The sequence below is a fragment of the Clytia hemisphaerica genome, unplaced genomic scaffold (assembly GCF_902728285.1).
Source record: "Clytia hemisphaerica strain Z4C2 unplaced genomic scaffold, Clytia hemisphaerica genome assembly, whole genome shotgun sequence".
Classification (NCBI taxonomy): domain Eukaryota; kingdom Metazoa; phylum Cnidaria; class Hydrozoa; order Leptothecata; family Clytiidae; genus Clytia; species Clytia hemisphaerica.
Window position 1 is genome coordinate 3,238,745 of NW_027103286.1, and position 23,300 is coordinate 3,262,044.

Genomic DNA, 23,300 nt, shown 5'->3' on the forward strand with positions numbered 1-23,300 from the left:
GCAGTCAGCACTGGCCACAAATTTGGTAAGCCTACTTTTTTTTTTTTCTTTTTTCTTTATTTAGCTTCTAATCTTTGTTTAGAATTAAGAGCCATATTCTTTAAACTAGGCAATGCTTGTTTTCCCTTAATCTAGCTAGCTACTACTGTCCTAAAAAAGCTTTAATTATGCAGATGGTGTCATAATTTATTGAACACCGAATCAATTGTGAATGGATGGGCTATCCCCCCCCCGTGCCCAGGGGAGGCACTTATAGGCAAAATTGGGTACGTGGATGTGCCGCTAGTCAAGCTCCCTTTTTAGGCTCTGAAGATATCTGACAGGCAGGGTCGGTCCAAATCTACTAATTTATAAGATGTGTAATTAAGCTGACCCCCAGTTTTCAGAGTAATGGCAGAAATCATTGAGATCTTGCTCGAGGGCAGAGATTGCTCACTTTTCAAGGGCAGGGGCAAAATTTTGATAATATTTAGAGTTCAGGGGCAAATCATTGAAAACTGGATATCTGTTTTTCTGGCTTTTTTTGTGATGGGAAACGGATCTTGAGGGCAGAGTTTTATGTTGGAAATTTTCCTTGGGGGCAAACCATGACATGCTCTGAAAACTGGTACCGTGAGTGGTCCTAAATTAAATTCGACAGCCCTGCCTAAATCCGATAGGGTCTTTCAGGCGTACCCAATCGATGAAATCGATACCACAAGTGTTACGCGTAAGCCAAATCGCGTATTACGAACAACCTCTAAATTGCCGAGTACAGGAGAAAAAAAATCGAAATTCAAAATGGCGGCCAAGGCCACGATGATAACTATCAAAAATCTTTGTTTTTCATTCAGCTATTGCAGCTCAATAAATCAATGAAATAATTTGAAATAAAAAGTAAACAAACCTTGAACCTTTCATGAATCCAAATAAATAAAAGTATTCATCTAAAGTGAAGATTACATTTCAAAATAAAACGATTTCCAAACCAACCTAAAGTAAGTCTCTGCCAACATAAAACTTCTCTGCGGGGTCACTGACAAGGAGTTACGACTTCAGACTTTAGATTCCAATTCTTGTATAGGCTGCAACTACACTGCCAAATGATATGTCTTACAAAGACTTCCAATTGGGTCCCATAAGTTAAGAAAATGACATTATCTTATAGCACGGGGGTTCTGTTTTTAAAAACAAACTTCAAAATAAAATTGTTAATGAGCTTGTTACTTAACATATCACTTACTTACATAATTAATTTATGATATAACACCCCTTTCTTAAATAAATGGCCTCTTAAAGTCTTTTATGTTTGCCGCAAGAAGGAAGAAAAATTTTATTTGACCCCCGGTTTTTTCTCTCGTTTTCTAGCCATTTCGCGCGTGTTAGTGTAGACACAACTTTAATCCGGGGAAATGAAGCGTTTTCATTGGTCTAAAATTACAGATGGTCACGTGACCAGAGTTTTTATCCAGGGAAATGCCGTGGCCGCAATGTTTTGCTTTAGTGAGATTGACCATTTTGTTGTTTAGATTTGAGCGGGCGAAATTTCTGTACAAATCAAAATATGGCTTCGTTGGAATACCGGTTGAAACACTTGTGATACGGGAAATCAATCGATATTAATCGATCTTAATCGATAACAATCGAATTCAATCGATGGCTAAATCAATAATAATCGAATTTAATCAATGAAAATCGATACCAATCGATAATAAAATTTTACGTTCCTATCGATTGGCCATGGATTAGTAATCGATCGATCATTGAGTACGAACGACTTTTAGCGATTGACATCGATTAAATCGACAATCGATGTTATCGATTGGGTACGCCTGGAAACTAAAATAAAAACAAACCTTTCGCTGGCGCTGTGACGCAACGAAGATACCAAAGTGTCAACTAAACTCAGAGATTTGATACATTGAACCAAATGAACCAAACAGAATTAACAATGATTGCTTCTTATAAAAAACATAATTTTTTATTGCAATATATATGTACAACGTCATAAATGACAGCAGTAACAGCATCATATAAAGTAATTATTATTTACAATTCACACTTTTTAAATTACATTGATTGGCATCTTGACATTATAGCCATCTTGTTAGATGTTTCGTTTCGAGAGTTCTTGCAATAGTTTATCATTCAACTTGGAGAGGGAATGTTTGTAAACATAGAATTTTTTTCATAGCAGTTATTTGGGGGTCGTAATTAGGCAGGGCTGTCAGATTTAGGACCACTCACGGTAGCTGACAGGATCAACTTTTGTTTTTTTGACAATTTTCAGGGTAGAAATTCGGAAATCTTTCAACTTTTTCTTCTACTTTTAGTCATTTTTGCCACTGTACAGAGGGTGAAAATAAGAAATTTTTCGATTTTTCGTTCTGACAGGGTCCAAAATTCAGCAAACATTCACAGTCAGGAACAATGTCTTAGTTAGGACAATGGCCTAACTAGGACAATGGCCTAACTAGGACAATGGCCTAACTAGGACAATGGCCTAAGAAGGACAATGGCCTAAGAAGGACATTTTCTTTATGTCCTAGTTAGGCCATAGACAACCTAAGTAGGATATTTTTAATTTGAACCCCCATTTTAGATATTTTAGAGGAAAATGCGCATGCTAAAAACAAAAGAGTGACCTTTAATTTAATTGAATGTATGTTGAAAATTTCTTCAAAATCTACAGAAGGGTTTTTTCTCTATGTGTCTTTAAATTTACAATATTATGCTCTTTAATTTAACTTAACCATCGCCACTTGGTCTACCATAATGAAAATTCCCGATTTTACAAATAAAGGACTGTCTTCATCATAAAATTTTGGGTTTTTGTAACATGTAGACTACTGTAGGCTTTAGGGCTTGAGTTTTCAAACTATCAGTAAGATATTTCTTCATTCCTTCAACCAAAATATTTGAAAATCACCAAGAAACTTTATTTTTTGGTGCTCTTTCGATTGGCGATGGTAAGAAAGTGCGCATTTTGATTTTGATTTTGCGTTATAGGCAATTTCTACTTATTTCCTAGTTAGTATATACATGATGTCCTAAGTAAGACATCATCATCATCCTGACTGATTCAGATCCGACAGAATCCACTTTTCATACTCCAGCGGCACTTCCCCGTCAGCCGTCAAGTTCAGTGCCCCCTGTTCTATCTTCTTGTCTTCTTGTCATAACTGGCACTGTTGAACTAATTTCATACAGAGTGATCAAAAATATATAGTGAAAATTCTGATATTAGAAAAAACTAGAAACAATGAGCTAGTGACTATACTAGCTATACTGATAATTTTATTGCCCTCGGCCCCATCTAACCATGGTGGGGCCTGCGGGTATCACTGTAAACCAAAATATCTCTATCAAGAAATTTTCCGTCTCACAGAAAAAAACTGCTTTGACCACTAAGTTATGTCATTCAAAATTTCCAGACCACTAACCCCCGCCGGGTTAGTGAAAAAAGTTCGTCAATACCCCTGTACAATTTTTTTTTGGAATAGCCCAATGCAATCAAATAATTGCCATTCAATTGTAAACCCAATGGGATCGTAATCGAATATTACCCAGGATTTGCTGTTCCATTGCTTCGTTTCGATTACGTTCGATTACGTTCCAAAGCTCTTAGTCTAATTAGTCAGGGCGGCTTCCTTTAACTACACGACTGTGCCTATACCCCGGACAGTCTGGGATGTCCGAAAAACTATTTTTCCCAGGACATGTGACTTGCACCACCACGCGCGTCCTGTAGAGGCTTGTTTCTGAAACCATTTTAATGTGCATAGTGCTTTGTTCCGAATTTGCATGTTTTTTTTGAAATTTGTCACCAGTCAGGCCTACTACCTTAAGGGAAGTAATTTTCGTGGTCTGAGGGTATGAAATTGGCGTTTTTTGCTAAACTTATTTCTACGGTTGACACCCACTTTTTGTTGAAATTCTTTTATTTCCCTAGGAGTTTTCAAGAGAACTTATATATAGTAAAAATTATATTTCGCGAAAAAATTTCAGGGTAGACACCTAAAAACGCTAAATTAGTTCCTGCAAAAATTAGTTCCCTTAAAGTGATAGAAACAAAGCCACCTTACACCTAGATTCAGAATAAAAAGAAAAGAGAATCTCAATGAAATAAAAGAAATTACACTTTTTTGATGCATGGAGTTAGGCCCATTTTTAATTTAATTGGACTTAATCAAACTTAAGCAAACTCCTTTTGGTGGACATTATGACCCTTTTATTGTGAAATAATGATAGACTTTTAGGCCCTAAAATTATGAAAGATTTATGAACTTACAGGTAGGCTGTTTTTTAATTTTAAACATGATTTTTAAAACACATGGAAAACACATATGGGGGCTAGAAAGCTAGTTAAAGTTTTTTTTAGCTTTTTTTCCAAGTGTGAAAGTCTGATTTTGAGAGAAAATAGTTTTAAGTTCAACTATAGGTCTACATTATTTAACTTCATCACATGTGAGTTGCATTTTCAAAAAAACATCAGGTATAAAGGTTTTCAAGCGTGAATTTTTAGATTTGATGTTATTTCCGGGGGTCTAAAATTTAAAGTGAATCCTTCATTAAGATGGGGGGTCTTCCAACCTCAGAGGGGTTTTTTATTTGTGTTTTGTGCCAAGGTTGGCCAATGATTTGATTTTCAAACGAATATTTTTTTTAAACCAGAACTATCTCAAAATTGCCAGAAGAGTCGATTATTGTCAAAAAAGAGTTTTTCTTGAATTTTTACATTTTTACATTTATTTGCCTTTTGGGCCAAATTGAAAAGTCCCGTTTCTGTCACGGAAGGAAATCAGAGCCTTTTTTGGCCTATTTTTGAAAAATGGTAAACTTAATGAAAATAGTATTAGTCCTGAATTAAACCCTTCATAGTATTAATACTTCCAAACCAAAATAAATTTCATAAAAGTTTTTCCTCGTTGAATGATTGAACTTTGAAGGTTCTGTCACGGAAGGAACGCAGCAAAGACATTAAAAAAGACAAAAGTATGCTGATTCAGATTCCTGTGAATTTAAAGAGAATTTTAAAACCAAAATACCACCAGAAGAAACTTATGTCTATCTGCTTGTCATTGAAAAAAGAACTGAGTCAAAAAAATTAATTTCAATGGCTACAGGCCTTTGCAACTGAGAAAGGTCAGTGTCACGGAAGGACACCTGTACTGGAGACTTAGTTAAGCTTATTCTGAGCTCCATACAGGGTTGATCTGGTTCCCAATGGTTCTAAACCTCCTAGGACACTCATCCTGCAATAAATTAGACCCATTGAAGTCCAAGATTTCTAAAAATAACAAGATATTTTTAATCCGTCACGGAAGGACAAGGTGAAAGTGTCATGGAAGGACAATAATTTCAGACCTTGTAAGTGAATATGAAGGAGGTTGCTTTGGAATGTAATTTCATTTTTTGTTAGGGGGTACCAATAGTTAGAACTTGCAATAATATCAAGAATAGTGTACTTGCACAAAACTGGTGAAAAAACTTTTTGTCTTGAAATTGTCACGGAAGGAATTCGATATTTGAAAAAATTTTCTGCTTGCAGTACTTTTTTGTTGTTTGACTTATTTCAAAATGAACAAACCTATTAAACTAACTAAGGTATGTACTTGTTTTAAAACAACTTCATTTTTGATTAATCATTTTATTTTTCAAAAGAAAGTCCATTATATTTTAACACTTGTCCTTCCGTGACAAACCTCACTAGTTGTGTTTTGATATAATCACCTGATTACAGAGACTAAAAGTGCGACTCGGTTGATTTAAAAGTTGAAATTGGAAAATTTAAAAAAAAAATCAGTTACTTATTTTGTTTGTAAGATTTTTGATTTTGTGTTTTGGTTGACCACTTTTCAATTTGGCCCTTTTGGACCTACCCCGGTGGAGGTCCTATAAATTAACCTTTGTCCGTTCGTCCGTTCGTCTGTTCGTTATTAGCTTTCCTCATGATTGGCTCATTAGTTTTTTCTGATTTTTTGCACAAAGATTCATAACTATAAACCCTCGAATGTGACGGAGCCCGATTTTCAAAAAAAAAAAATTTTGGGCAAATTTGGGTCAAAAAACGGCTAAAAAACGGGTTTTTTGGACTTTGTGAAAAATTAGGTCGTTAATTTTTTCTGATTTTTTGCATGAAAGTAGGGTACCATCGTAGGTAAAAGATGGTTCAAGCAGATTTATGCAAAAAAATTTTGTTGGCTCAAAAAACGCATGTTTATCTATAAGAATCACTATTAATAAGCATACATCAATGTTCTTAGTCAAATTAATCAATTTTTTGATGAGATATGTTTTTTTTGCTCTCGAAGTCTTGAATATGAAAGAATATTTCAAGAGCATGAAATTTTGGTTTCTAAACGTGTTTTTTTATAAGAAATAAACAACTAATTTTAATAGATCGTCACTATTTGTGTTCTGAATGATTGTTTAATGGTCACGCTTTTATGTAGATATCAATTATATATGTGTTAAATGCATAACCAGGTAGGTCCATAAAAGTATCACTTGTTTTCATTAAATTTTCACCATCATAGCTCAATCTTTTGATAACAACTTTTCAGCTAAAAAATGCTGGAGATGCGTTGGAAAAGCTGGTTTTCTTAAGATTTTACCATTATAATATTCTGATTTTTGGTTTCTAAACATGTTTTTTTATAAGAAACAAACGACAAATTTTAATATATCGTCACTATTTGTGTTCTGAATGATTGTTTAATGGTCACGCTCACATAAATATAAATTATTATATAATTATGTGTTTAATGCAAACCAGATAGGTCCATAGAAGTATTGCTTGTTAAAATATGGAGTGTATATAGGGGGATGCAATGTAAGGGGGCTCAGACCCCCTCTGCACACTGTTTAATTCATAAATGTATCACTTGTCTTTCCTAGAAGTCACCCTCTTGATCGACTCCCTCTATGATGCTTGGATACTACCGGATGGGTCGGTAGTACTAACATAATTTAAAGTCCAAATATCTTAGAAATGGTTAAGGATGTAACTAAAATTTTTTAACCAGGTATTATATAGACACTTTAGACTATTATTCTCTATAAGTTTTAATAAGCAAAGTTAATTAAAAAATAAATCACAGTAGTGATTTTATTGAATGCCCCTAATTTTGAAATGTTGCAAAATTGACGTCGAAATTACGTATTTAAAAGTAGCTTACGTAATGCTACAGCTTTTTTATTAGTTTATAGTTTTAGTATATAGTTTTATATTTATTAGTATTTTTGTTACCCTTGCTTTGTCATTTTGTATATCCAGTGCTTTTACAACTTCATGAGTTTCATATTTGTTTCGGATAGTCACTAAAGGGTTCAGGTTTTCTGCTTTAATTATTTCAATGTAATGTTCAATGTTCTGTAGATTAACTATAAAAGTATCAATTGTTCTTTTTTTAAGCAAACGATCTAATTCTAAAAAAATTAAAATCACATGTATCTATGTTTTTCTGTCTCTTTAAAGATCAGCCATGTCCAGTTTGCTGGTCACTGCATTCGTGCATTCGTCTGCATTCTTCTGAGGGAAGCCTTTCCCTCTCTTTTTCTTATGAAGCCCAAGGGAGTTGCTCAAGAGAACATAGAATTATTTTTTAACTGCCACAGTGAACAGGACACTGCGCTTGAAACCATGAAAAACCATGGTAAACCATGGTAACTGTCATTTTTGATACCAAATGATCGAATCCACCAACCCGACTAGAGTTATAAGGTTCCTTTCTGAGGAATAGTCTCTTTGGTTTTTGGGAGCTTTACCAAAGAAAAGTTATAGAACTTGTTGTTTTCAAATTAAGTCTGTTTTCCATTGATTTTCAGACCTTACAACGAATTACACAGCTATGTCTGCACATAAGGGGTAGTAATATTTGATTTTTAATAATAAGAAGGGGTAAACTGATCAAAGGGAAATTAAAGGCTATTAAGCTATTAAATTGAGCCATTTGATTTCGAAAGCTTGAAATGTTGATATATTTGTTGTGCGCTTTTTAACCTTTTAGTCCACTGCATCCTATTGGAGCTTTATTTATTTACATGTGGATGATGATATGGAGCTCACAAAATACTCCTGACTAATGGTCTGTGCCCAAAGAAACAGGGCCCAATTCACTCAAGAAGTTGAGACCATCCTTTTAACAAGCATTTGGAAAGCTTACGATTGGTTTTTAGGAGCTACACTATTTCAAAGCTTTAAAAAATAAAGAAATTTCTTTTCATCTCTTCGTGGCTTTTTCTTAATTATTTAATTTCCTTGTAACTATTAAAAGTGTGTATATTACTATTGACGAGGTGACGTCAAATTTAACCTTGCTTTTGGTAAATCCAAATATTCTTTCTCCATCTGCCACACTTCATCGCTTCCCATTTATTTTCAATGTTTACTTTTAGGAAGAGGGACTAGTTTATAGAATAGATCGGAGGAAGGGATAGGACCAGCCCCTTCCCCTTAACACTTCCCTATTTTCTTCTTCGGTCGTTGAATAGAAGATTTCGAAAGGAGACCCTCCTTCTTTTAAACGTGATATAAATTATTCATACATCTGACGATCTTTTTCGATTGATTGAAAGGATATTGGGAAGAACCAAAGTTTTTTTTTTAGCTCTGTTCACTTCTGTGGGTGCATGGGAGTTTTTCAACACAAATTTGCTGACGATTCCTGCTCACGTCATCTTACATGCTTTTTTAGGTTTCTTGTATTTTTATATGTTTGTCCATACAGTTTACGCTCTCTGATTCCATTTTCAAGGGGAATCGGATTTTGATTAAGAGAATTATCGAATAGTAGAGCGTCGTTTATAAGTGTTTCTTGTTGAAGGTGGTTTTCAGTATGGAGTGTATCGAATAATAGAACGTCGAATTAGAGAGCGTCAGCTGTATTGTAATGACCAGTGGCTTGAAATCTTCACGCTAGATTTTGAATCAATGTGAATGACAATATTTTCTGTGATAATCTCGGATAATCTAAAAAGTATTACTCGTTGAAATATTTTAATGAGGTGATGCAGAGGCTGCTTTTTGTGGTATTTATTTTTCTAGATCACAAACAAGGCCTGACCTGGTAAGCAAATATCATCTATGATTGATGCCTATAGGAATTTATTATTATACAGTTCTAGTTAGAGCAAAGAAAACAAAACCTGAATTTTCAAAGTTTCATCAGAGCTCTCAGGGAATATCTTTTCAATCTTGTTTAGTAAGATAGAAGTCTTACTTCTCTCTCAGAAGCCTCTCTATGGTCACATCCTAATCCTCTCGTCAAAACGGAGGAACACAATCTCAAATTTTGCTATCAGAGAAAGAGGAGGTCAGGGTCACAATAGAGAGAGCATGTTACGTATTTTCCCTCCCTCCACCGTACTGTTATTTGATTGATCACCTTTTATCACCATGCTACATCAAGAGGCTTTGAGGGGGAGAACTCGTCTCTCTACCCTTTTGTGTGAAGACCTTCTTTCTTGCTGTTCGTGAGGTCGTATGTCTCCTATTACTTTGTATGAATGAAGGAACGGTTTCGATAGGGAAAGCCTCTTTCCTGCCTGAATTTTCTCTATTTCTCTCTCTTTCAACGGTCTCTGAGAATCTGTCTTGTAGTCAAGGGTTCTTTTACAGGGCAGAAAGAGCTTGTTGACTGGATTTTCATACTTTTCATTTTATGTTTGATTCTGTTTTCAAGTTTTGTTTTAGGTTATGGATCTTGTAACTATATCTCTTGATTGAAGTTATGTGATTTCTTTATGTAAGGTGTAAACAAAGGAGAAAAACTCTGCAGTCGAAAGTAGTGTAAATAAAGTGTGAAGAACAATGCAAAATGAAGATGAGTATCTAATGGCGAGCTCACGTCATGACCATTGTTACCAAGGCTCAACTTGCTTCTTTCAGTAAACATCGTGTTGTTATGAAAAACGTTCGGTCGTGAGTGTCAGGAGGTTGGCTCCTATTTACTATCATACAAAAGAGGTGTCAAACATTGAAATTCTTCAACACGCGCTTTCCATAATTAACTATCATTAGATGCTCATTACTTTGAACGAGGGTCATAATAATTATCATCAACCACCTTTTGAGTTGTTATCTTGAAACATATGTCCTGATTTGTTCTTCTGCTGTTTTTTTTTTGCGTTTTTGATGACAATGGTATTTTCTGGGGAGATGGATTTTATCAGCACATGTCACATCACAAAACTCAGCCCATGGGTTAGTATCATTTTTCAATTATTGAAAGGAAAATAATTTTGCGTGTAACACAGGGGGTTTGAAGATGTATAACCAGAAAGCTGTGTTTTCTCACGGTCCTTCTGATTATGAATCAGACCGAAGGTAGTAGAAGGCAGCTGTACACCTTTTCGGGAGGATGGTTGGTCGGCCATTCGGTATGTTTTTTGTTTGGTTAGAGCGTAGAGGTGGTTCGTGGTTGAATGTTCGTTATGCAGATTGTGAGTGAACCTTTTCTTCTTCTCAATGCTTGTACATGTGTTAGAAATAAAAGTTCAGGCAGCTCCTCATTTCAATCTCGTTATATATGAACTGATTGTTGAAGTTTGTGATTGAATGTTCTTCGTTGATTTTGTGAAAAATATGAGACGCTTTCAAGGAGGTCATTTTCATCAGGTATTCATCTTCTTTCAAGTCATCTTATATTTCACCCATAGTTATTGAACAATTAGTTTTATGTAAAGCATTGTATATAGTATAGTTAAGGTTTACACAATTAAAAAGTATTTGACCCTTATGTCCGCCTTCGACACGGAATTGATGTCATCTTATTTGATTACCTTTTTCCTTTTTAACTGAATATTTTGCGGTCGTCAATATTAAGTTAACGAGTTTACATGTTATCCGGAGTAGTTGAATGTCCAGTCGCCCACTTGAAAAATGTTTTGGTTACTTTAAGGGTGCGGAAATCCTTTGCTTCCGATGTCCGAGTGACGTGTACATGAAGTCTTAATTATATCAGCTTTCCATTAAATGGTAATGACCCTCACCTTAACCGGATGTTGTGTGGTTGAAGTGCTTTGTCTCTTCGTATTATTATTAGACGTAACCTTACTGAAAGGGGCTGTTTATGGTTTGTAATGAGACTTGTACTATCAGTATTGGGTTATTCCTCTTCATGTTGCTATGAGGATATTTTCTCAATTTTTGAGATACTGTTTGAGGATCATCTTTGGTATTTGTTAATTGAACGAAATTGAAAACATTTTTTATCTATCATATGGTTATGTGGTCATTTGATTTATGAAAATAGGCGGGGCTAGGAGAGTTTTGCAAACGGACATATAACTAAGAGTCGTTAATAATCCGTGTAATACAGTATAATTTTTACAGGGTGAAATTAGTTTGTGTATTAACGCAACGGTGGGGATGACACCTTCCAAAAAAGTGAAGAAGGGGGGATCAGAAATTTTCACTAAAAAGGGGGGATAGCAAGGAGGGGGGGATCGTTTAAGAAGGGGGGGCTTACATATATTGTAGATTATTTTCCAGCACTGTTATGAAATTTGGTCTGCATGAAAGGAAGTTCTTTATTTTCACTAAAAAGTGGTAATTTTTTTGCCAGACTTAATTTTTCATTACTGTTTCCCTTCCCTTTTTATCATAAAAAATTTAGCTCGAAACCTTTGGGGGATAGGCATTTTTAAAAGGTTGGGGGAGATGCCAAGAGGGGGGGGGTCATGTAAGAAGGGGGGATCAGACCCCTTTCCGCACTATGGGTAGGTTGTGATAAGAGAGATTTGATGTGAACTAATTTGACCCAATTCTCTTTTCGTTTCAGCCGATGAAAGAAATGACGCTGCCAACGATGCATAATTTGAACACGTCAGAATCTAACATTGTTGTTTGGAGAAAATGTACGCCTTTCTGTGATAAAACTGTCGAATGTCCTGAACATCATGAACTCTTACAAGCAATTGTAAATTGTACAGACCAATTAGGTCACTTATCGAACTTAGATGGCTTGAAAGCCTGTATAGAGAAATATCAGAGTATGGGTTGGGATCGGAATGATACCATCCCAGACCCTGTTGCTTCGAACAGGTTACCGTTGATCCACTGGGCAGCTTCTCTCGGTAAATGTAATGCTCTTGAGTGGATGCTAAGCAACGGATTCGATTCCACCGTTACGATAGGAAGTTTAACAGAAAACGCTTTGCACAGAACTATATTATACCTTTATAAATCAAGGCCTAAATTTACAACGAAAGAACTGAAACCGAAATTCCGTAAAATATGTAATTTATTATCAAACTTAATGTATCATTCGGACTTAGGGAATGGAACTCCGTTACATTTAGCCGCTAGTTTGTTATGTAGCTCAGAGACCAGGCTAGTTTTCTTTCAAACAGCAATTGAAGTTATGGCCGCTCAGGCTAAGGAAATGAACGATTCGGATAGAATGGCGACTTTAGACGCTAAAAATAACGAAGGAAATACTTGTTTGCATATACTTGCTGGTGCTAATGAGAAAATCAAAGTTGATCACGTTTGTACCGCCATTTCCGCCCTACTTCAATCGGGCGCTGATAAGACGATGAGAAATGCAAAGGATCAAACACCCTTGGATATTGCCATTCAAAAAGGTTACAATAACGTCATCGATGAACTGGTCAAGGTATTGTTTGATAACTTTGAAATTTACTTTATCTGACATGTTCAACTCTTCGAATTGGCCGAATCCTGGACATAAATTGGTAACCTGAAACAATTAAAGTACTCCCCCTTATTGCATTATGGAATATACCTAAAAGAATTCTCCAATCTTTTCTAAAAATTATTAAGTCCAAAATTTTACGTTGACTTTTACTATGTTCTGATTTTCTTTTCTGTTTTTCAGATAGTGAACCCATCAACGTCCTTGGTCAAAGAATCGCCTTCTTCGTCTACATCTCATCACGATTCACGCTCCCTCATGACCATGGTCGATATGCGAAGAGGTAGCCCGGTCTCCAACTCCATGATCAATCTCAATCGCTCGGCATACGGTTACACGGAACGCAGGCGTTCACGCAGTCGTTCGCCCATTCGGTCACCGCGCTCTGAACGTGAACGCGAATCACCGCCAATGGCCCACTCGAAGTATGAAGACTCAGCGAGGAACGGATTTCTCATTAAACAAGAGGACGAAAACGAAGTAGGTTTCCTTAATTTTAAAGGCAGAAACCTTAGCGATTTTTTAGTTTTGGCTGCGAAAGTTTCTAACAAGCTAAGTAAAAATTCTTTTTGGACCTACCTAAGGTAGTCCTTTAAATTAACCCTTGTCCGTTCGTTCGTCCGTTCGTTCGTTCGTCTGTTGCCAGCTTTTCTCGGGATCGGCTCATTAGTTTTTTCTAATTTTTTGCACAATGATGCAAAATGGCAATGCCCAAAATGTGACGGAGCCCGATTTTCGAAAAAAAAAATTTCCGGCCGAAAATGGCGGAAATATGCCGGAAAAACTGGTTTTTCGGCATTTTCTCGAGATTTCATCATTAGTTTTTTCTGATTTTTTGCTCAAAGATGCGTATTAACAATGCCCAAAACATGGTCTAGTCCGATTTTTGAGAAAAAATTTTTTCCGGCCGAAAATGCCGGAAATATGCCGGAAATCGCCGTTTTTCTGGATTTTCATTGGACTTTTCCATATAATTGGTTGTTTTTTCATTCAAAAAGATTATCAATAGCAATTCCCACCATCAAGCATGTTTCAATTTTCAATAAAATTGATTTTTGAAGCCGGAACTTTCTAAAAATCGCCGGAACAGCCGATTTTCGCCGGAAAAACGGTATTTCTTGAATTTCTTGAGCTGTACTTTATATTTTTTCATGAAATTTTGCACATTGATGCAAAATGTCAATGCCTAAATTGTGACGGAGCCTGATTTTCGAAAAAATTCATTTCCGGCCGAAAATGCCGGAAATATGCCGGAAAAACTGGTTTTTTGGCATTTTCTCGAGATTTCATCATTAGTTTTTTCTGATTTTTTGCTCAAATATGCGTATTAACAATGCCCAAAACATGGCCGAGTCCGATTTTTAAGAAAAATTTTTTTCCGGCGGAAAATGCCTGAAATATGCCGGAAATCGCCGTTTTTGCAGATTTTCATCGGACTTTTTCCTTATAATTGGTTGTTTTTTCATTCAAAAACATTATTAATAGCAATGTCCACCATCAAGCATGTTTCAATTTTCAATAAAATTGATTTTTGAAGCCGGAGCTATTTAAAAATCGCCGGAACAACCTATTTTGCCGGAAAGACAGTATTTCTTGAATTTCTCGAGCTGTACTTTATATTTTTTTATGAAATTTTGCACACTGATGCAATATGACAATACCTAAAATGTGACAGAGCCCGATTTTAGAAAAACATTTTTTTCTGGCCGAAAATGCCGGAAATATGCCGGAAAAGCCGGTTTTTTACATTTTCTCGAATTTTCATCAAAAGTTTTTTCTGATTTTTTGCAGAAAAATGCGTATTCCCAATGCTTAAAACATGGCTGAGTTTTTTTGATTTTTGAAAAAAATTTTTTTTTGGTTGAAAATGCCGGAAATCGCCGTTTTTGCAGATTTTCATTAGATTTTTTTCTTGTATTTCACTCAAAAACATTATTGATAACAACATCAAGCATGATTCAATTGTCAATAAAACTGATTTTTGCGACCAGAACTTTCTATTTATTTTTCCCCTACAACCCTTCCCTCTCCCCCATCAACAATCAATGATGAATTTATTGCGTTATGCATTTTCGCTAAACGATATACTTTTTGACTGATTTTTTTCTCCTCGCATTTCTATCCAACTTTCATCATCAGGTAGGTCCATTCAGCATCTAGCTTGTTTCGTTTGATTTCGCATTACAGTGGAACCTCTAATTAGCGGACACCATCGGGGAAAGGGGTTAGTGTCCGCTAATTAGAAGTGTCCGCCTTTTAGAAACTTTTGATCTCGGAGCTCCAATTTTGAAATTAAGCCATCCCAGGGTGTCGAAAATACAAAATTGGGGTCTAAAGTACTTATCTGCAGACACTAGGCCCTAGAAGAACAAGAGAAAGGTTATTAAAACGCAACAATTTAGTTTTTAACAAATAAAAGAAAATCAGTGATTTACGATTTCTTTGGCCCACCTAAATTCGTTGAATGGGTCAAGAGAAAACTGGAAATTTATAGAAATAATTTGAATGATAAGACTAATAAGTGCTCGAAATAAAAATATCTAAAATTTTTTTTTTCGATTTTGGACGTTTGTGACCAGTTTGATATTCAATGTCCGCTAATTGGAGAGCTAAATAGGGGTTTTGGTCATTTCGTGCGAAAAAATTTGTCCGCTAATCAGAGGGTCCGCTAATTGAGTGTCCGCCTTTTAGAAACTTTTTTATGAGGATTTGACTAGGAAACGGCCGAGGAAAATATAATTGTCCGCTAATCAGAGGTGTCCTTCTTTTAGAGTGTCCGTTAATTAGAGATTTTACTGTATAACACTGATATGAACAATGCGAAAAAAGTTACAAATGGATAAACGATTGGGACCCTTGTTTACATGATCTGGAAATAGTGGTACAGTGGCATTAAAATAGTTTCTTCTCCATTTAGGTAGATAGCAGTTTGCAACCGACGAGTCCTGCTTCAGATGCCATGTCTTCTATGTCCAACATCGATGGTGAGTAAAGACGGAGAAATGGAGCGTTTGCCTGTTTTACCGTTTATAAGATAACTAAAGGTTTTTGAAAATACTGCTCAGCTGCTCATGCCTGGTTAGGTCCCTTGATCTTCACGATTGTAGCTTTCAAGGCAGGTCTGACCATGAACAGTCATCAGTCATCATTAAATTGTATCTTTTACATTAGATTGAAAGTTACGTTTTTCTGCTCCAGCGGGAGTAAGTAGAGCCTTGCAGTTTCCATAACCTTGATAATTAAATTTTACCCTTTTTTTCAGTCAACTCACCACTACTGTCACACTTGGCGGAGGCTGGTCTTTTGAGTGAAGTTTCTGATCTCCTGTCACGAGCCAAAGCACGCGATGAAAGCCAGTTGAAACGTTACCAACAACAAGCTAAAGACCTTGATACACAAATCATGTACAAACAAAAAGAAATTGAACGTATAAAATCCGAAGTAGAAACTTTGCGTAAGAAACGCAATCGTTGCGATGACGAGACGGCGAAACTTAAGAAAAAACTCGCTTCTTGCTCGAACGCGATTCGCGAACTTCCTTACGGACAAAACTCGAACACGGGGGAAGCGCAATCAGTTGCTCACTCCCCTGCTACGTAAATCTCTTTTATAGTTTTACAAATTTTTAGTTTTTATAGAGGCGTCTTCATAGTGTAAAACTTATTTTCCTTGTAACTTGTACATTTTCTTTTTGCATTTTTTACAAACTTATCGGCCCTTTTTACACTTTTTATTCCTTGTAAAAAGGAACGCGTGACCTTTCTGATACTTCACTTCATATTTGTAGTCTTGATTATCGCGCAGAACCGGTCTAACAGAAAATGACGTTGTTCAAGTACTCTCAGGTGCCTAATAAATGCCCCCCCTCCCCGCTTTTTAATTTTTATCCATTTCGTCTTTTTTAAAAGAGGAACACCTTATTTTGTTCTGATTAGCCAGGTTTTATTCTATAATTACCTCTTGCAGGTATTTAAAGGTATAATTTCCAACCCCTCGATAAAAATTTTCCAACCTATGAAGAACTTTCCGCGCGATGACGAGGCTTTCATATTCGAGCATTACTTGATTGTCGCTTTATTTCAAAGAATACTTTTTCTTTATGTGATCTTGTGCGATGTATTTCTTTTTGAACTTTTGGCGCCTGAGAAATTAAAGATTAACAGAGTCAGAATATTTTTATTTCGAGATAGTATTGTACATAGCTGATGAATATAATATTTCTTTTCATTTTTAAAGATATTTTTAACAAGTAAATTTGTGTATCATAGTTCTCGTCTCGGCCCTTGAGTAGGGTCAGATTTTAGTGATTTCGGCCGTCCGAGAACACTACAAATTTTCATCTCAAAATCTTTCAAGCCTTGTGTTCGAACTGAATGGTTATATCACTACGATATTCTCCGGACATCGATTTGAAACGAGTTAACGCTAACGCCGTGGGATTTTACGGAGAAGAACTCACCAGTGATATAGCTGTCTCACATTGAGAAAACAAGGTGTGATAAGCATCACGGTGACATCAATGGAATCGCTCCAATTTTTTTCCTGAGTGAGTAATTTTTGCAAACGTCTTTCGAATTACTCAGCTATTATTAAAACATGAAATATCAAAACCTGGATAAAAGTTTTGAAGGTGACCCAACCCCGATTCGCCCGGGATCCCTAGTGTAAAAAAATTTTAACAAGCTACATGCTGAATGGACCTACCTGATGGCTACTGTAATAAGACAATAGAAAAAATGGCAACAATAGCACGAAAATGCAAACTAAAAAATCAGACCAGATAAAAATATTAAGCCAATTATTGAGAGAAATGCTCATTTTCCCTAAAAGCGACAGAAGGGAATTCCCCCAAATACAAAAATCTGATTTTTTACGGCCAAACAAATTTCTGGTAAAAACGGTTTCAGCCACTTTTTAAAGAACCTTGCCCTCTATATTTCTGCCAAAAATCAGAAAAAACTGATAAAGCAATTTTGCATAAAGTCCAAAAAAATCTATTTTTAGACATTTTCGGGCCCAATTTTGCCCAATAATCTTTTTTTCGAATAAATCGGGCTCCCTTACTTTTGGACACCATTGTGCAAAAAATCAGAGAAAACTAATTAGCCAATCCCGACGAGGACGAAAAAACATTGGTTAATTCATAAGATTAGGTAGGTAGGTCGATTTTCTAGGAACACGAGGCTTTAATTCTTCAAATAGAACAAGGTTTTAGGAACGGCCAAATAAAAAAATGCTGATTGAAGCCTTTTATAGGAGGGGGGGGGTTGTACTTTTACGGTGTGACGGGATTGACCCTTTTTCAGTACGGTATTACGGGATTTGACGAAAAAAAAAACTAGAAAAAGGTATTTTAAAATCAGACGGTGACGGTATTTGGTCTTATTTTTTGTCATTATGCCGGTATTTGAACCTGTACAAACGGGTCAAGCTGGAGTTTTTACAAGGTTTTTGATGATTCGGTTGGTCGTTGAATCTTGAGACAAAGGATTTTATTGCTTTTTCTAAAGAACGCGTCATCTCTATTATTTCAAATGACCAATTAGTGAAGTATCTTATAAAAACTCCAGCTGATCCCGTACAAACCAGTGTGACGGTGTTATTATTTTTTTCAATTTTCGGGATTCATAAAAAACTTTGACGGGAAAACGGTATTTCGAACCCCTACAAACCCTTTATAGAAGAAGGTAATCAAAAACATTTCATACAAGAAAATTAGTTATAAAATTTACCTGTAAAAACGAAAAAGGAGTGATCTTTAATTTGAAAACCATATTTGATATGTATTTCTGATTTAAAATTGACAAATATAATACACAAATGACACATAATAAAAAGCAAGCATCGTTAGCATAAATAATTCGTTATTCCCATAGTCTCTCTCTTGATGCATTATTTAAAAAATCTTCTCTAATATAATTTATAACATTCAAATATTTCATTTCTATTCGCCGAATACAGCGTGTCAGGAAGAAAATTGGAACGAAATTTCGAGCATTAAACACCTCTAATTGTGCGTGTTAAATTAAATTAATCATTTTAAAACTTTTGTAGATTGCAAGGGTTTGAAATCTTAAAATAAATTTAGTTCCACTTTTCCCTCACACAATGTATCAGGCAAAATTAATTTTAAAATTGTTTTTCTACACTAAATAATTAAGTCAATTATTATAATAAATTACAGTTTTGTTTCGGATGAATTTCTGCTGAAAGGTATCTCGACCTAAACATGTAAACGTTATCAAAATCGTTTGATTTCCTAATCAGAAAAAGCCAGAGGAAAAACTCAAACAGTAAATTGCAGAGTATGACAATCAGTTCACATTTTGTGAGAGCAAACTTTTCCTTTCCTTTTGCTTACTTTTCCGTACTCATAAACATTAAATTTTTTCATCTCGGATTTATTAAAAGCAAAATGAAAACCGTCATGGCACTCGATGAAGTATTTGTTTAAGTGAGAAGCACAATAAAACACAAGAGCTTGCGGTCTATTTAGCAGGTTTGAAGATGGTGATTTCGGAAGAATCATAACCGGTGACACCGAAACTGTTGTCGATCGCATCCATGAAACGAACACCTGTCAATTGAACGTCTGTGATCGCTTTCTGAAACTTCAGTTCGAACTAAATGGAGAGAGAAAAGGTGAAAATCAAATCAAAGAAGCTTTTTTTTACTTAACCCTACTCAAACTAATTTGGTACTTTTACCCAACTGTGCCTGTTCGATATTAATTCTTTCAACTGGAAAGGTTTTCTCTTAAAGTCAACTTGGCTGAATTACTTAGGACGTATCGAAGGGTTAAACATTCGCCTTGTAAGAGCTTAGACAAGGCGTAACTTAAGTCCAACAGTTTTACTTACCGTCTCGACGTCGAAAAGTCTAAGGAAGGTGTCTTCTGAGGCTGTCACCACCTAACAAATTGGAAAGAGAAAAATTTGTTAAATTCTCATATTTTCTTTTGAAGAACGAGCCTGAGCTGCATCATTTTTGTGAGGATTATTGAGCTGAGATTTAAATTGCTGTTTTAATTGACCTTTTCATAAATTACGTCACGAACATCACTTGCCTCGTTTTGAAATTATTGCCATGGTGATTAACTCCCAGTGAGTTTTATTAAAACTACTTTCTTTTTATTTATTCTTCTACCTCATATCTTAAAGAATTAATAAAGAGATTCGACGGTTTGTTTGTTTGTTTTTATCGGTATAAAGTAATTAGACATGAGTTTGTAGATTTATAACGAGTTCTTAGAATGATTCATAACATCACGTTCTGAAATCAAAGATTATATATGGAGAGACAAGTGAAATATCGAGAACATAATGAACAAGTCGCTCAGAGGTAATTCAACGTCCAAGATAATTGATAATGAACTTGCTCCATGCTGGCAAAGCAAATCACTTAAATATTTAAACCTGAGCTTTGGGCTATACAGTACTTTGATAACCATATTTGGAATTCCAGGAAACCTTTTCATTTGTTTTGTGATAATAAAGGGACAACTTTTGAAGTCATATCATTTTGTGTTCATCTTATGGTTAGCAGTTTCAGACTTGGTGACGTGTCCATTCCAGCTCCCTCTGGACGCTACAGCTTATTACACATATGATTGGGAAGAATATTTCATTTCTCCTGTATGGATTGTTTTTGTCAACGCTTTTTGGTATTTTTGTTTTGGTTGGACGATATTCATCCTATTTTTCTTAACACTGAATCGATTTTATGCAGTGAAGTACCCTCTCCGTCATTTGAGAGTTACCAGAAGTTTGATTAATAAATCTATGTTCGTGGCATTCGCATTATCGGCTGCTATTTTCATATTTGCTTTTTTTATTCAAGACTATCCAGAGCCTGGGTATTACGACTTCTTAATGCCAAATTGGGCTGAAGGATTGCTCCTTGCTTTCTTACTGCTACCCCTTTTCGCAAGTATGTTGCTGTACGGCTTCATTTTCGAGACTGTTCGAAAGCGACGCAGAGACGCTCAAAGGGAGAGCTCACTCCGTGGGAGGGTGACAGAAAATCGAATGTACATCACAATGATGTTTTTGGTGATTATCACTTGGCTTCCCTTCAGTATCTATCAAATATATATGCTTTTCGATACCCAAATATTTTTGACCTGCACAGGCGAATCTATAGACTCCTTCTTGGCAGCCCTGATTAACCTGAATATTGTTGGCAATGCTTTTATTTATGGATATTCAAATGCTGTCTTTAGAAAGTATTTTAGAAAGATACCATGCTGCAAGCGACAGAATGATAATGATTGTGCAGTTGAATTGAATAGAATCAGATCAAATCTTTCAAATAACGTTACTGAATGTGCCCCGTAGAATATAATTTTTAAGATATCTAGAGTTATATAGTGTAGACATTATTTTTCAAAAAATCGGAGCACCATCTCAAGTTCTTCAATCATAATAAATTTAATGAAAAACAAATGATGCAGACAAGGCTATGTGTCAAACTAAATGAATCACCTACAAATCAGTGAGGAACTTTGTTTTTTTTATTGTTCCACTTGATCGTTCAATATATTATCGAGAAATCTTTGTTATAAATGTTTCAAAAGAAGAAGTAATTGTCTTACCAGTGTTCCGTCTTGTGAAAGGTCCATGGCGTTAATCCATTTAGCGTGCGCTGCAACTTCAACGATTATTGTTCCCGTCTTGCAGTTAAACTTTCGAAGGTGTCCAGAACCGTACGCTGCTATTATGAAGTTCTCGTGCAGTCGAACGCTCGTGCATGGAAATCTAGACATAAATAATGGGAACATCTTAGCTACCGTCAGTTAAAGGTTTTGTTTTGATTGAAAAGTCTGATGACGCTGATGTAGTAAAAACAAGTGCGACAAGATTAGAAAAATGTTTTGAAAAGATGAAAATACATTGATTAAAAAAACATTCCTCAAACAAAGGGACTTTTACTGATACTCTTTCGAATGTTTTTGTGTTCATAATAAGTGGAACGTTTTCTATCTTATAATCAAAACGATCTTAACGTTACGTTACGATCGTAACGATCAAAACGAAAATTTGCTCGAAATCAACTTTGCTATTTTCTTGTTTACAAAAGCAATGGAATGTGAGGTCACATCTCGAAACAACTTTCGATCTTTCACTTGTTTGCAGGATATCGTTGCTTAAAAAAGTAGCTTTAATTTATCTGACTCAGCATGAAGACACTGCCTAAAATAAGCCCCTTTTATTCCCGTAAGAAAACCTTTAACAACATAAAAAAAATCAGCCTTTCGTGTTCATGTGAACACAAATAAAATCACTGCTATACAATAGTATCCATTACTCAAGCCACTAGCTCAAAATTAAAAACACAGCAAAGCAACAAAACTAAAGCCTACCCAAAACCTTCAATTTCGAGCGTTTTGGTGACTGCTCCACCAACTTTCCACAAAATGATTTTGCCCATATCATCTGCTGAAACCATACAATCATCCAGTGCATGTAAATCTGTCAATGCACATGTGTGTGCATTGATAGTGTCGTGTAGTTTAACACCATTTCCTTTTGAGGGAATATCGAAGACATAAATACTCCCATCCGCAGTTCCTAAAATAAAATGGAAGCTTGATAGACAGCATTCCACAGTTAGGGAGCAGGGTTCATAGACCTATTTCAGTTTCAAATTTCATTTAAATTACTCCGACCCAATTGGCAATCCGACAAAAAGATCGAATTTCAATTAGCAAATTTGAGACCTTAGAAATCAATGAAAGTAAAATTCAATCAACAATTCCTCCTCACCAATACATATTCGATTATCACCAGCTGCAGTAATTCCTCTGACGAACTGTGGTTTCCCTTCTTTAGGATGTGGCTGTAAGGCTTGCCAGAAAATCATCATTGACCCATTCTCATCAAACATCTAAAGAAAATGAGGCTACGTTATATATCAACTAATAGGGGAACAGAGGAAAAATATCAATACCAAATACCATTTTATTACTAAATTAAGATTTTTCCCTTGATATTCCAGCTGTCTAAGATAGCCAATATAGTTTATAACATTGCCCTCAATGTTAGAAAGATAATCAAAAAGGTATCTAATGAACACAGAGACATAGGAGGATGTGAAATGGACAAAGGGAAAGTACCTGTGCACCTTTGACTGAACCAACAACAAGAAGAGTCCTCTGTGGTAAAACACACCATTTGGCCTGAAAAAAAAATGGGACGTCGAACTTTTAAAAGATCTTATAATATGATCATAAGTCCATCTAAGACATTCTGTATCTATCAATTAAAGCATGATTTTTATATCATTTGTGTAATTTGCTGACCTGCATGATGGTGGAGCTTGTTTGTGTGCCTTCTCCTTTACAAACAACCCTTCTGTATGCAGCTTGGTTGGTCTGTATTTCTTCTGCATCAAACACCCAAACGTTGGATTTGTGAACAACTGCATACTGAAGACCAGATGCAGATGAAAGGACATCTAGATTATTGTACAGCAGTGAAGCACTGGACTTTATTGACACTGCACTTTGATTGTACATTTTTATTTTATGATCTACTACGTTTATTTTTTATTTCACCTGATAAACAAAATGAATGTGAAAATGGAAGAAAGTTATTAATTATTCTTAGTTATTCAAACCTTTTTCAAATTGTTCAACAGTTTTGATAAATCTGTTATGCC

At 35.5% G+C, this 23,300-nt stretch overlaps 2 protein-coding genes across 6 annotated transcripts; one reads left to right on the forward strand and one right to left on the reverse strand.

The window, feature by feature from the left end:
- The first annotated feature begins 3 nt into the window (after positions 1 to 3).
- Positions 4 to 16,895, forward strand: LOC136807361 (uncharacterized). 5 transcript variants are annotated; one of them, XM_067063969.1, is made up of 5 exons: positions 4 to 25; positions 11,766 to 12,602; positions 12,825 to 13,121; positions 15,559 to 15,625; positions 15,904 to 16,895. In XM_067063969.1, exons 2-5 carry the CDS (start codon positions 11,769 to 11,771, stop codon positions 16,239 to 16,241), a joined length of 1,536 nt encoding a protein of 511 aa, XP_066920070.1. In that variant the 5' UTR covers positions 4 to 25; positions 11,766 to 11,768; the 3' UTR covers positions 16,242 to 16,895. The 5 variants fall into 5 exon arrangements, with proteins under 5 accessions (XP_066920070.1, XP_066920063.1, XP_066920040.1 ...); XM_067063962.1 differs by lacking the exon at positions 4 to 25 and adding an exon at positions 4,211 to 4,272; XM_067063939.1 differs by lacking the exon at positions 4 to 25 and adding an exon at positions 9,197 to 10,186.
- Positions 16,896 to 18,398: 1,503 nt separating this feature from the next.
- Positions 18,399 to 23,217, reverse strand: LOC136807396 (WD repeat-containing protein 54-like). Its single transcript, XM_067063979.1, has 7 exons — positions 22,942 to 23,217; positions 22,756 to 22,818; positions 22,406 to 22,526; positions 22,003 to 22,210; positions 21,235 to 21,397; positions 19,502 to 19,552; positions 18,399 to 19,264 (listed from the first exon to the last, which is right to left on the reverse strand). Exons 1-7 carry the CDS (start codon positions 23,155 to 23,157, stop codon positions 19,130 to 19,132), a joined length of 957 nt encoding a protein of 318 aa, XP_066920080.1. The 5' UTR covers positions 23,158 to 23,217; the 3' UTR covers positions 18,399 to 19,129.
- Positions 23,218 to 23,300: the final 83 nt, after the last annotated feature.

What these genes read in the sequence shown, in the direction of transcription:
- LOC136807361 (XM_067063939.1), top strand. Translation starts at nt 10,118, where the DNA reads ATGACAATGGTATTTTCTGGGGAGATGGATTTTATCAGCACATGTCAC. An exon ending in TCACAAAACTCAGCCCATGG is followed by an intron (nt 10,187 to 11,765) that starts GTTAGTATCATT and finishes TTTTCGTTTCAG; the next exon opens with CCGATGAAAGAAATGACGCT. An exon ending in AACAAGAGGACGAAAACGAA is followed by an intron (nt 13,122 to 15,558) that starts GTAGGTTTCCTT and finishes TTCTCCATTTAG; the next exon opens with GTAGATAGCAGTTTGCAACC.
- LOC136807396 (XM_067063979.1), bottom strand. Translation starts at nt 23,157, where the DNA reads ATGTACAATCAAAGTGCAGTGTCAATAAAGTCCAGTGCTTCACTGCTG. An exon ending in CAAGCTCCACCATCATGCAG is followed by an intron (nt 22,819 to 22,941) that starts GTCAGCAAATTA and finishes TTTTTTTTTCAG; the next exon opens with GCCAAATGGTGTGTTTTACC. An exon ending in TTTCACAAGACGGAACACTG is followed by an intron (nt 19,553 to 21,234) that starts GTAAGACAATTA and finishes CCAATTTGTTAG; the next exon opens with GTGGTGACAGCCTCAGAAGA.